Source organism: Juglans regia, chromosome 7 (genome assembly GCF_001411555.2).
Source record: "Juglans regia cultivar Chandler chromosome 7, Walnut 2.0, whole genome shotgun sequence".
Taxonomy (NCBI): Eukaryota; Viridiplantae; Streptophyta; class Magnoliopsida; order Fagales; family Juglandaceae; genus Juglans; species Juglans regia.
The window spans coordinates 49,956,857-49,970,190 of NC_049907.1; the positions used below are offsets into that span (position 1 = coordinate 49,956,857).

The 13,334-nt window shown below is 31.6% G+C and overlaps 1 protein-coding gene across 1 annotated transcript; it reads left to right on the forward strand.

Annotated features, from left to right (window-relative positions):
- The first annotated feature begins 8,924 nt into the window (after positions 1-8,924).
- Positions 8,925-12,276, forward strand: LOC109022305 (glutathione S-transferase DHAR2-like). The gene is made up of 6 exons (XM_019005179.2): positions 8,925-9,126; positions 9,233-9,323; positions 9,436-9,585; positions 9,863-9,980; positions 10,078-10,218; positions 11,855-12,276. The coding sequence occupies exons 1-6, from the start codon at positions 9,063-9,065 to the stop codon at positions 11,939-11,941; spliced, it is 651 nt and encodes a 216-aa protein (XP_018860724.2). The 5' UTR covers positions 8,925-9,062; the 3' UTR covers positions 11,942-12,276.
- Positions 12,277-13,334: the final 1,058 nt, after the last annotated feature.

Consider the following 13,334-nt stretch of genomic DNA (forward strand, 5'->3'; position numbering starts at 1 on the left):
TTATTATAATTATATTTATGATATTGATAGTTACTTACTTACTAACTTAAGACTTTACTCTATTTGGTGCCCATAATTATTAATAATGTCGTGTATTTTATATATGATTAATGAGTATCAAATAATTTAATTATACATAAATTATTCATGTTTGTTTGCAACTTAGGTATGTAAAAAAAAATTACAAATTATTTTAATTAAGTGTAAACAGTATAGTATGTATGAATGTATGATGTATTAACTATTTACATTTAATGACATAAATTATCGCATGATTTATGATTTATTATTAATTGATAGTAAATATTATTTTATATAATATATAGTCAATGATAATAAATTAAATGAAAATTATATCATTAACTTATATAATTAATATATAAACATAATATATTAAATTATTATGAATATTTTCAAAATATATATAAGAGTTCGGTTCGGTCCAAAATTTACAAACTTCAGAATTTGACCGAATTTTTTCGGTCCACAATTTGTGAGACCGAGACCGATCGATCCCAACTTCAATCCGAACATAACCATTTGATCCGGTCCATTTTTCAGGTCCACACTGAACTCCTTACACCCCTGGGCCCTTACGACGCCACATACCTTATTAAAAGACTTAAACATATATATTTTAAAAAAATGTCGTCTAATATATAAAAAGGAGAAGATTGAAATCCTAAGTTTTCTCTATCCTTTTTAATTGTATTCTTAATTTTTTTTTAATAAGCCATGTGACATAACATGATGATATCATGTCAATAAGACAGTGAATAGTATAATTGAGATGACATTATAACATTTATTTTTAAATTATAATGATCTTACATGATTTATATAAAAATACTTTTTAAAGTACCATTATATTTATAGATGCATTCGGTCCGGTTCGATCGGTCAATCCATAGAGGATTTTTGGGACCAGACCAAACTCCTTTGGTCCACAATTTTTTCGATATGACCAAACTCCCATATGGATCGGGACTGGACTGGAACCAATTCGATTAGTCCTTCCCAATACCAAATGGGCCCATTTTTTGACATCGGCCCAATTGACATTGCTAGTCAAATTTAGGCTCAAGTCTTTACTTTTATCTCATTTTCAACCTAAATTATTATTAACATACAAAAAATTGAAAAATATGCAATATGCCAAAAACATCCAAACTCAAAATAAAAGAAAAATATTAAAAAAAAAAATAGGAATACAAATTATCTATATCCATCCAAAAAGGTTATCAATCATACTAATAAAATAAAAAACAAAAAATAGAGAAAAATAAATTAATAAAATAATTTATTTAAATTAGTAAAATTAAAATTAAGTAAATTATTTAATGTAGATTATGTAATTAATTCATTAAAAAAAATAAAATCTTATAATTATATTTATGATGTTAATTGCTAATTTGTTATTAACTTAGAGTATATAAATGTATTATGATAGTTATGCATAATGAGCTACATTAAAATTTTAACATTTTATATATGATTATTGAATAATTTTCATTGACCATATATGCTTTATACTTACTTGTAATTTAGGTATTTTACAAAAAAATTATCAAATAACTTTCATTAGACGTAAATATTAGTAATTAGTTAATGGTAATAGGTTAGTTAATTGATATAATACATTAGTTAATTAATAGCATATTAGTAATTGCATACTTAACATTTTTATATTATCAATGGTAATAGATTATATGAAAGTTACATAATTAATTATATAAAATATTTTAAAATGTATTATGTCGATCCGGTGCGGTCCGGGTGACAAAATCCAACCCCAAAACCAAACCGAGAACCAAAAATTTTGTAAAAGAAAAATCAAAACCGACGGTCAATTTTTCCAGTCCGGACCGAGATTCTTATAGGCCTAAGTCTATTATTTTCTTCTCTCTTTCCAATATCTAAGACATTAGAGCATTGGCAATGTGCTAGCCATTGCCAAGTCTAAAATTTGACTAGAATCTTAATTTTTGGCTATAATATCAATTTTTGATTAGGTGAGTCCACATTGGACTAGCCGTTATAAAGTTAAAATAATAATATAATATTTTATTTATTTATTTATTTATTTATTTTTTACAAATATAATTTATATATTTCTTAGATCTTCATGCTTTGTAGAAATAATGTGTCTACTCTATCAATCAGTAGAAATAATATACATGCCATGTATGTTTTACCATTCAAAGAGAGAGGGAAGTGATGAAATAATTAAATATTATTTTCCATTGTGAATAGTAGCTAGCTATATTTAGAGAAGGCTTAAGATTTACTATTGATCAAGTCTTAAGATTTGGACCGTTGGCTAGTCTAATGTAGAGGTTTTTGCTCACAACTAGCTAAAGTTTAGACTTGCATTTACATTTAGCTAGTCCATTACCAATGCTCTTAGATGTGTGTGATGTCTGTTTAGAGTGCAGGGGACATTAGACATTATATGGGTTTGGTGGCTGGGCCCAAAGTTTTTGGTCTAAAAGAAAGATGTATTCTTGGGCCTGAATGTTGAGCCCATAAATTTATGTAGGCGAGTCTGCTATTGGGCATCGGTTTTTTTGGTCACATTCATCAACAATTAAACCAGACCAAAGTCTCAGTTTGATTTAAATAAGTTTTAGAGCTAGTTTGGATTGAGAGTTTCATTACTATTTATAAATCATCTTAATTCATATAATTTCTTAATCCAAACGGATTCTTAAAGTTAGGAGTAGGCCCAATTTCAGCCAACGATTGTGGGCCACTCGTTATTATTATGATGTTAAGAGGTGGGGAGCAAGAGAAGGACATAAGATGATTGTAATTTATGATGGAAATGAGTGAAAGAGACAGCTAATAAAAAATAATCAAGTGAAGTATGCTCTTAATACTCTATTGTTACATTTCTATCATTCAAACTTCCAACGCAAGGGAAAATTATTATATTTTCTATCATTTAATAGAGGGGAAGTATAAAAAATAATTATAATCTTGTATTTTTCTTTTAGATATCAACATGATTAATTATGATAATAAGTGGAAAATTAGTACATAGACATATAAAAAGAATTTTATTATTCGAGTTAGAGTAGAGATCACACCAATTGTCAACAATATTTAATTTATAATAAATATTTAAATTAAATTAATCATAAATAAATGGCACTTGGGGTTTTAAACAATGCTTTAAATTTCGTTTCGGTAATCATTTTGATTTAAGCTTTGGAATGAAATGTTTCGGTATTAGTACATTCCAGACTTCCAGCATACAATTTTGGGATTAACTACATATTATATAAATATTTATGTGTATATGTGTAAATACGTGGAAGAATTGAAGATTTATATAATGAATATAAGTTGAAAAATTCACAAACTTGAGTTGAGACACAAAAAAATAAAAAATAAAAGAATAATAGATAAATTATTAAAAATAATGATATTTAAAAAAAAAGATTGATGGGACATATTATAAGTTATAAAAAAATTAAAATTATATATAAAAAATTTATATTATATAATTAATTAAATAACATATAAATTTAAAATTTATAAAAATGTCATCCCACTGTAAGAAAATTATAAAAGCAATTTGAAACTGAATAGGGTCGAAACCGATTAGAATGGACCGGAATTTAAAGAGAAATAGAATAAAGAGGTATAGTGTATTGGATATTTACACAAATGAAAATTTCCGACCGAAATCAAACAGAATTTAAAACTACGATTTTGAAGGATTATAATCTATCCAAAACCATGAATGCAATTGATAAATTTCTGCAAATAAATGGCAGGCGATGTTTGTTTGCATTCAAAATTTACATCAAATCATTTCATTTCATTATTATAATTTTTTTAAATTTTTATACAAAATATAATAAATAATTTAATTTTTATTCTATTATTTTTAAATCTTCTTAATTCATCTCAATCCATATCTAAATCTAAACAACTCAAAGTCTAGAATCGCAATGATTGATTAAAAACATTATTATGCTCATCGAAAATGGGTTTCGAATAAGGACCTGAACAATATATATATATATATATATTTTTTGTTCATGTATTTTTTTAATTATTATAAATATTTAAAAAAATAAAAAAATTATAATATTATTAAAAAATATTTTCTTAATTATTAAATAAAATAATAATAATAAAGACATTCGAGACATAAATTCAAAAACCAAAGTATTTCTCATTGGTTATTGAAGAGTTGGGAAGCCGAGAAGTCATCTCCCAGTCTGGCATCCAACAAGAATTGTTCTAAATTGACCGGTGGCCATTAGGTAACCTCTTAAGCCCAAGAGCGCCATTTTTTGTAAAAACGAAAGGCAAGTTGGCATCCAACTTTTTAAACGACGAGACTCTGCAATTCACGGCTTTGGCCCATTGAGGGGACTATTTCAATTTTCAGTGAAAAAAAAAAAAAAAAAAGGACCACTCAGACATATGCTTTTGCCTTTTGAGAATCGTGCGAATGGAAAATGATGACAGGAATGAAAGATAGGCGAACCCATTATGGGGATAATATGGACAATGAAAAAAGTCCAATTATTGCATTCACTATGACGTGACAGTAACCAATCGTTACAACACGACATATTTCTTTTATTTTTAAAAAAATGATTTTTTTTTTTGGTGGGAATGGAGAAGGAAAGCAACTCAGGTCCCAGGGCATGCGCCAGGGTGATGACCCATATGTACGCGTGAAAAACGTGTCATTTCTGATAGTTTTTAACACGGTTCGATCAGGCTTTTTTATTTTATTTTAAATATTGTCTAAATTTCAAAGTATTAAATAAAAATAAATACACCAGATAAATTTATAATTATATTTTTGCTATTACAGTATTACCCACAAATAAAAACTCCATTTTGGCTCTGACACTAACAAATGGTGACATTACGTATACATATACTAAGCAAGAAAACCTCCACCTCAGTTTCTCTCTTTTCTGTTTTTGTTTTTTCTTTTAAATTTTTTATAGGAGTGGATATCGGGATCCCGCTACCCTGCCCTCGATCGCTCAACCCCCGCATGGGAGTGCGGGGTAGGGGCGGGGGGCAGATTGACCCCAGTGGGCCTTGCCCCGCACTCCTCCCATTTTTAATATAAACATTTTTAATTTTTAATATTTATATAAATAATTTATATAAATATATTGTATATAAATATATATAATTTGTTAAAAATTTGAATTTAACTTCAAGTTAATGGATTATCTTGGCCACATTAAATTCTATATTACTTAACTATCATTATTGTATTGCATTGGTCTCCTATATAATAGTTGGCCTAAGAGGTCAAGACAATCCAAAATATAACTCTAATGAATTTGTATTTACTTTAATATATAAATTTGAATTTATACTTTAAATTATATTATAATTTGAGTCTAAACAATTTTTTAGACAACAGGTTGAGTGGGGGGCGAGGTGGGATGCAGTTTCTACCCCACAGCCAGGTAGCGGGGCAGAGGGCCTTGCCCCCGCCTCCCGGGGTCGGGGTATGAAACCCCTCCACCCGTATGGTGGGGCATGGAGGGAGTGCCCCCGTCCCGCACCATGCGGATAGCACCCCTTATTTTTTGGGTAAGGAACGAAAGGAACTCATGGCATGCAACAGGAGATTCATTGTACGCATGAAAAATGTGTGAATTCTGACAACTGTTTTTTTTATAAATATTTTGACAATTTTTTAAGGCATTGTTTGGTTACACATTTCATATGAGATTGAATGAGATATAATTTTTATTTAAAAATTTAAAAAATAATTTTGAGTATATTTTATGTAAAAATTTAAAAAAATTATAATAATTATATGAGCTGAGACGAGACGAGACAATTTAGTTTTGTATAACCAAACTAACCTATCCATAGTTGATGAATTTTTTAAAAACGTAATCTTGTTTGATTATATAAATTATCTTATCTAATTTAATTATTATAATTATTTAAAATTTTAATATAAAAAATAAAAAAATAATTTAAATTTTTAAATAAAAATAATATTTCATTAAATTTTAATATTTATCTCCATACATGAAAACCTAAAAAGTATTGAATAAAAATAAATACATCATAATAAAATTAGATATTTTTAATTGCGGGCAGTAAAAAGAAATCAAATCTCTCTAGCTACTGCGTACGTGGAACTTGGAAGAGCCACATGGAAATGGTAAACTAATAAATGAACAATGTCGTAGACCAGCAATGACTCATGAATGTGACGCCCATGGAGACCAGATTCATACAAAGTGGAACGATTGATTAGTCATATCATGTGATAACGCTGACAAATTTGCGAACATACTTGATAAAAATAATAATAATAATGATATAGGAATCATTTTTTTTATATAATTATATTTTAAATAAAATGTATTCGTATAAAATAATTTAAAATTTACGTCATTTTGTATAACTTATTTCATTTTAGAATAAAATTGTCAAAAAACATCGTGCCTATATCTTTTTGAGAAAGGAAAAAGCTACTCCGACCGAGATTACTGACCGAAATAAATGATCGACTGAGGTGGAAAAGCCAGCTGACATTTTACGGTAGATCCACTTCAAGTGAAATTCAAAGACAAAAAAGCCCTTCCTCGATATCCGAGCCCTCTATCCCATTCGCCTCCCTAGTCCCTCCCATGTGATCGAGCGGCAAAGTTGGGTTCATTGATTCATTCCATCCCTCTACACTTCTCTTCGGTGCGGTAGAGTTTGTTGTTTCACTGTATACTACTCCAGTCGAGATTGAAAATTAAAAGTCTGAGTCAAATATTATTTTTTTATATTATTATTATTTTAAAATTTTAAAATTTAAATTATTTATTATATTTTATATAAAAATTTATAAAAATTATAATAATAAAATGAGATGATATGAAATTAATTGAAAGTAACTCAACTTAATTTTCACTTTTTTTTGTTTTGAATCTTCAATTGTGTGGATCTGAAAGTGCGTTATTGTGAATCTTCAAATGTATTCTTTTGAATCTTAAAGTGTTTTTTTCTGGTTCATTAGCTTAGTGCTACCTACCTATCAATTGACAAGAGCTTCACGCTTTTCTTGGTATTGATCTGAGAAATTATAGCAGAAGGAATAAAGAAAATCTGAATTTCACTCAGTTACATTTTCTTCTGACTGTATCAAAGTAAATATAAACTACTATTTTTTGTGAATGTGGAGCATTGATTTAAACTTTGTTTAGATATTAAACACAATCATTCCCAAGCAGATGAAAAAATGTAAACAAAAAAATAGAGACAAATAAAATATACAGCTCGAATTCGTGGGTGAGGAGTTGGCTGGGAATGAAGATCATGGAAGCCTCCTCAATTAGCTTCTATAAAATATATAGACCATAATTTGTAGTTGGATCAACCATAATTTATCTTTTATGTCAATCTGGCGATGCCTCTTCAAACAACTTTGAAAATGCGACGTCTGATGATTTTGAAGGATTTGGCAAGTGTTAGAGGGAGGGAGAAAGTGTTATTAGAAATAGGGTTTAGGGTTACGAGGAGAGGGACGGCAAAATACTATTTTCGCTTTCGATTTTTTTTATTTGAAAAACTCTTTGAATCAGCCAGACCACATTTTACATGGCATGAGCCAAACCACTCATCCCAAATCCTCCAAATTCGAAATACTACTTGGCTATGAGAGAGAACTGATGAGAGAGATACTCGAGGAGTGAGAGAGAGATGTGATGAGTGAGAGAGCTTGACGAGGGAGAGCTGATGAGAGAGAGAAGTACTGGTGAGAGAAAGAGAATTGGTCTGTGTTTAGAGAAAGAAAAAAAAATTAATGCCAACTAAGGCGTGTTATGGATCAGTCGTGATTAGTTGTTGATTCGTAGCACAACTCTTTTTTTTTTTTTTTAAAGTCACGTGGCAGCCAGATCATTTGGTCGATTCTTGTTTCTCGATTACTGTAACATCACCCTCGAGAAAACCTTTTAAAATCAGAGGATACCCCTCTGTTCCAAATTTTGGTAGAGAGTTATTTTGATGTATTCTGTGAATAGTAGTAAAAAGTAATAATAAAATATTAAATACATATTTTTACATATAATTATGAAGTGTGTAAACGCCGTGTAATTGTTTTGAAAAATAATATAATCTATTATTAAGAAATTAATTTTTTTCATGTGAGTATCATGTTTTATTCATTTTATTCAAATCAATTATGCAGATATTATACAATTCATAGTTATAAATATTTTTTTCATATTGAATAGATGTGAATAATGATAAAAAGTAAGTAAAAATTAGTAATAAATAATAGTGAGATATTTTTAAAGACCCTGAGAATAACTCAACACCTAAACTAATTTTGAATTGCTTAACCAACATTAACTTCAATATATTTAGAAAATCCTCTCCCAAATTGCAAATACATGTATTAAAGGGAAAAAAGTTAAAGAAAATACCGACCCTGTTTATGCTGAACAGTGGAAAGGCAGCTACCGCACATGTCAGTGCAAAAATGAAAGGCCTGATTTGTTTTAGAAAAAAGTTATATTAAAATTAAAAATTAAATAAAATATTTTTAAAATATATACTTTTTATTTTAAATTTTGAAAAAATTAAATTATTTATTTTATTTTTATGAAATTTTAAAAAAATTTAAAAAATAAATAAAATAAAAGAAAATATTATTTCCACATTATACCGAATTGTATTTTATTTTATTTTTATTTAATGATTAAGAAAATATTTTTAAATGAATTTTTTTATATTTTTTAAAAAATATTTATAGTGTTTAAAAAAATGATTGAAAAAAAAAAAAAAAAATTGCCTTTCGGTAGAAATCGGGTGTAGTAGTTTCCTAAAATAAAATGAGTTGAAAAAATAAAGTGAAAAGAAAGTTTAAAATCTGTCAACAAAGGCAAAGACTCGAACTTTCTAGTTAACGAGACTTGACGGACCATCCTGATTTATGTGATTCGTTCCAACGACTCTTCACACAAGACATCAAACTACCAATTCTGTCCCTAACCTTTCCGCTCTATTGCATATAATTCTCAGTTTCTCTGTCTGTCGTCCACTCTCACTCCGAAAAAATGGCTCTCGAGGTCGTCGCTGCTGTCAAGGCTGCTCCTGGCGCACCGGATATTCTTGGAGATTGTATGTCAACCCTACCTTTTTCTCTCTCCCTCTCCGAAGTCCGAACACATTTCTGGGTTTTGATGGAATCTTCTTGTGTTGATTTGGGTGAGCATTTTGTTTTTAGGTCCATTTTCACACAGGGTCCTCCTAACTTTGGAGGAGAAGAAAGTTCCGTACGAGTTGCGTCTTATCAACGTTACCGATAAACCCGGATGGTATGCACAAACTCAGAGCCTAAAGATAACTTTTTGCCGGTTTTGTGCTGATTTTAAGTGTCTATGCAAGTGGGGGTTGTAATCGTGTTTGCCGGTGATTTTGATTTTATAGGTTTTTGGAGGTGAACCCAGGAGGGAAGGTGCCGGTTGTGAAGTTCGATGACAAATGGGTGGCTGACTCTGATGTTATCGTTGGGATTCTTGAGGAGCGGTACCCTGAACCGTCTTTCATAACTCCTCCTGAAGTTCTGACGCTCTCCGTGTATGGAATCCATCCCCCCCCACCGTGTGTGTGAGTCTGGATTTTGTGTTTACTAATCGTTGTACACAAGAAATTCGCTGTCTTTTGTTGTGCGAATTAGTTATCCATCGTTTTGGAGTTAATTAAATTTATTCTTTCATCTCTTTTGGTTTTCTTGGTGGATCTCATCCAAAAGGACATGGATGAATCTTCCATCCGTGGTTGTCAGTTCTTGTTTGAGTTGAATCCACAAAAGAAGTTTCTAAATTTTACCCTCCTTTTTGTGGTGAGCTCGCAGGGGATCAAAGATTTTTGGGGCGTTTGTGACATTTTTGAAGAGCAAGGATCCCAATGACGGATCGGAGCAAGCTTTGCTTGATGAATTGAAGGCCTTGGATGAACACCTTAAGGCACATGTATGTGTGTTTACATTTAAATGAGACCCTTGAGATAGTTATTGGTTTTCCCTTTTTTTCTCGAACCTGTTAGCTGAGAAGTTGGAGGATGGATCAGGGACCTTATATCGCTGGAGAGAAGATAAGTGCTGTTGATTTCAGTCTGGCACCAAAGCTGTTCCATCTCGAGGTGGCTCTTGGTCACTTCAAGAACTGGACTGTCCCTGAAAGCTTAACTCATTTCCACAACTACAAGAAGGTATATAGTTGTTATATTTGTTGCATAATGGGTGCAGCCTTGTTTTTGTTAGGTAGCTGTTTGGATCTATGCTCCTACGAGAGTTGTTTCTGTTTAGGTTTCTGTTATTTGAATGGCGAACAGAGAAAACTCCTTTCCCATACTTTATGTGGAGATGCGTTTGTTATTGCTGTCCATACTACCATACTAGGACTTAGGTCGCCAGGATCATGGCAATAGTATCGACAGTTAGTGTAGTGTGGTTGTCATATTGATAAACTCTTTAGTTGTGGTTCATGCTGGGCCACATACAAAATGCAATGAAGCATTGTGAGCACTTCAGACCGTGTCTTGCATGTGTCTAAGAGGATTGTTTCTTCTCACACTGTTTCCACTAAGCTACAAATGCATCTTATGGCAAAAATGACCTAAGGTGGTATTAGGAAAGACGTGATATGAGTTTGATGGTTGTAGTAGTAATCTGAGGGTCCACTTTTTCTAAACTGTATGTTGAAGTGAAAAATCAACTAAATTCGCGGATCATGAGTAGAAGGTTTTACCTTCCACCGAACTACATCCTTCCAAATTTCAATACAGAAGAAGGGTTGGTTTGGTTTATCTGTTGAAACTTGGAAGTACAAGTTCAGTGGAAGTCTAAAATCTCTGGCAGGTAATTCATGCTGGAGATAATCTCCTCCAGCCTGACCCTGTTTTACTGCCCCCTTGATAATTAACTGCTTTCTTTTCTAACCTATTTATATGCTTCAAAATGTCAACCAACATTAGAAGCAGACTTGTTTTACTATACTAAGTATGTGTCCTCAGTCAACAAATACTTAAATCTGCACTGAAATTCCATTTTCTACCAGCCGATTGAACCCCACAGAAATTTCTCATCAAAAGAGGGTTTTTAACATGTTTAGATACTTTGTGGCCTTTTAATGGCCCGTATCTGGTGTTCAACATATGTTTTTAGAAGATTTTAGTGAAATGGACTTTTCTGAGGTGAACCACTCTGGTCACGAGCCAACTTCTGAAGTCATATTTTCTATGGTTATATATTCCAACGTTTGTAGTTGAGGCATTGGTGGGATAAGAAACGCCTTTGTGTTTTTCTGTTGTATTAGGAATAGCAGTAATAAATGCATTGCGTCGGCAAATCCTTTTTTCTTCTTTCCGAGTCCTTCTGTGCCTTAACATATGTTGATGTAAGGGCTGTGTATGTTTTCAATAATTTGTAGAACGGTCCAGGTGGACCAAGATTGATTAATGGCATACCGTATAATGTGGTTGGATATTTTTAGTCTAAAAGAGGCATCCATGAGAGAGTGAGTTTTGGCATATTATATTATAGGATATGCCTTTTTTTTTTTATCAAGTCTTGTTTGTTTTTATGGGTGGAAAAAGCAACAAAACTTGGAGAAGTTTGGGTTTTTACCAGTCGAAAGTTAATAAATACAAAAGTTGTCATATATTTTGAGATGAGATGAAGCAGGTGTTGCATTATCCTACTTGCAGAAGTAGTAGTGAAATTGAAAATCGTTTCTCTCCATATGTTTGCATGTACATTTGGTAGTTCGGGTATAATAAAGCAGATCAATAGAAGTTATTTTGGTTGATATTGGTCGGTAATGTTTTTGTCCATCTTATTTTGCAGTTGCTTTTCTCTCGGGAATCTTTTGAGAAAACAAAGCCTGCAAAAGAACATGCAATTGCAGGATGGGCGCCGAAGGTCAATGCTTAAAAGAGATCTAAATTAAAATGGCTCTTGAAGTGTAGTTGTGAACTGTGGTTGAGACATGTGAACGTTAGGACCAATGATCCCATGTCTAGTAAATGTGATCTTATATGTTGTTTGTGCTAGCTACTGATTTTGCTTCTTTTTCTTCCCCTGTTTCCCGAACGCCCTGGTATTTTTTTCTGTTGGTGGTCTTTATGTACTCTGTTTTCCTCTGGGAGTGTGTGCATTTACCTAGATAACTCTTTTCCGTGTTCGGCTTGGGTTGTGGACAACGTGTCCCATAACAGAAACATTACCCTCATCCAATGAAATTGGACTCGAGCCTAGTCCATATTCTAGTACAGGCATGTATGATTTTACTGTGTGCTGCGACCTCTCCAGGAAGAATCCAACTCAAAAGAAAAGATCATTGGGCAATTTGGGCTTATTTAAGGTGTAAAATGACACAAGTCGATGCCGCCGGCCCGCCCGCAATTCCGCATTTAGATTGACTTCGAAGTGAAACTTTCAAACCCGGAGCGGTAGAGTTACCAGGCTATGTTTACAGTTAAGAAACGTAAACGAAAGGAAAACTCAAGTATGACAGTTCAATGTTGTCGTGTATACACTCTCAATTTGAAGCCACCCAATTGTTCTATCCTTTGCTTATGGGAAATTCCATTTTACCTGTCTTCCTCTAGACTGGGTTTCAATCAGGCATCTCAAAAGTTCTTATAGATTTGATTCTATTTAGGAAAAGAACTAAAAAGAAAATAAAAGAATAATGGTATATATAATCTTTATGTGTACAAGTCTCATTATATTTTTAAAAATAATTAAATTCTACCTTTAAAAAAGTAAAAATATTATTTTAAAAGTAATGTTAGATATAAATTATAATTAGTAAAATGTACAAGTATCGTGTAATTTTTTTAAACAAGTGTGGAATTTAATATTAAAAAATTAATTTTTATTTTTCACATAAATTTCCTATTTATTAACTTTTTTTTTAGAAGGATTATACGACACTGTAAATATAATTTTTTTATTTTAAAATCTCTACACCACACATCATAGATATAATTTGACTATGCCCTGCTTATGCACCCACGAGAAAAAGAATTGACCGGTAGGGACACTGCCATGGTGGCACAACCAAACGAAAACATCAATGCCCTTTCCTCTACGCATGAACTTGAACCATGGAGGCAGATTTGAGTTTATATCTCATGTTTCATCGAACATCTCAAAAACATCTCATTATATGACTCTTTCGTGAGATGTCAAGCGATTATGTGTCAACATCTCAGTACTACACATGTTTATAAGACAGGTGTCGTGGACTATGACGCTGTGGTCCACCACTTAGATCGGTATTTTCCTGTGGCAATACATGGTAGCTGGCTGGTGGAACGAT

What these genes read in the sequence shown, in the direction of transcription:
- LOC109022305 (XM_019005179.2), top strand. Translation starts at nt 9,063, where the DNA reads ATGGCTCTCGAGGTCGTCGCTGCTGTCAAGGCTGCTCCTGGCGCACCG. An exon ending in GTTACCGATAAACCCGGATG is followed by an intron (nt 9,324 to 9,435) that starts GTATGCACAAAC and finishes TTGATTTTATAG; the next exon opens with GTTTTTGGAGGTGAACCCAG. An exon ending in GAAGTTCTGACGCTCTCCGT is followed by an intron (nt 9,586 to 9,862) that starts GTATGGAATCCA and finishes GTGAGCTCGCAG; the next exon opens with GGGATCAAAGATTTTTGGGG.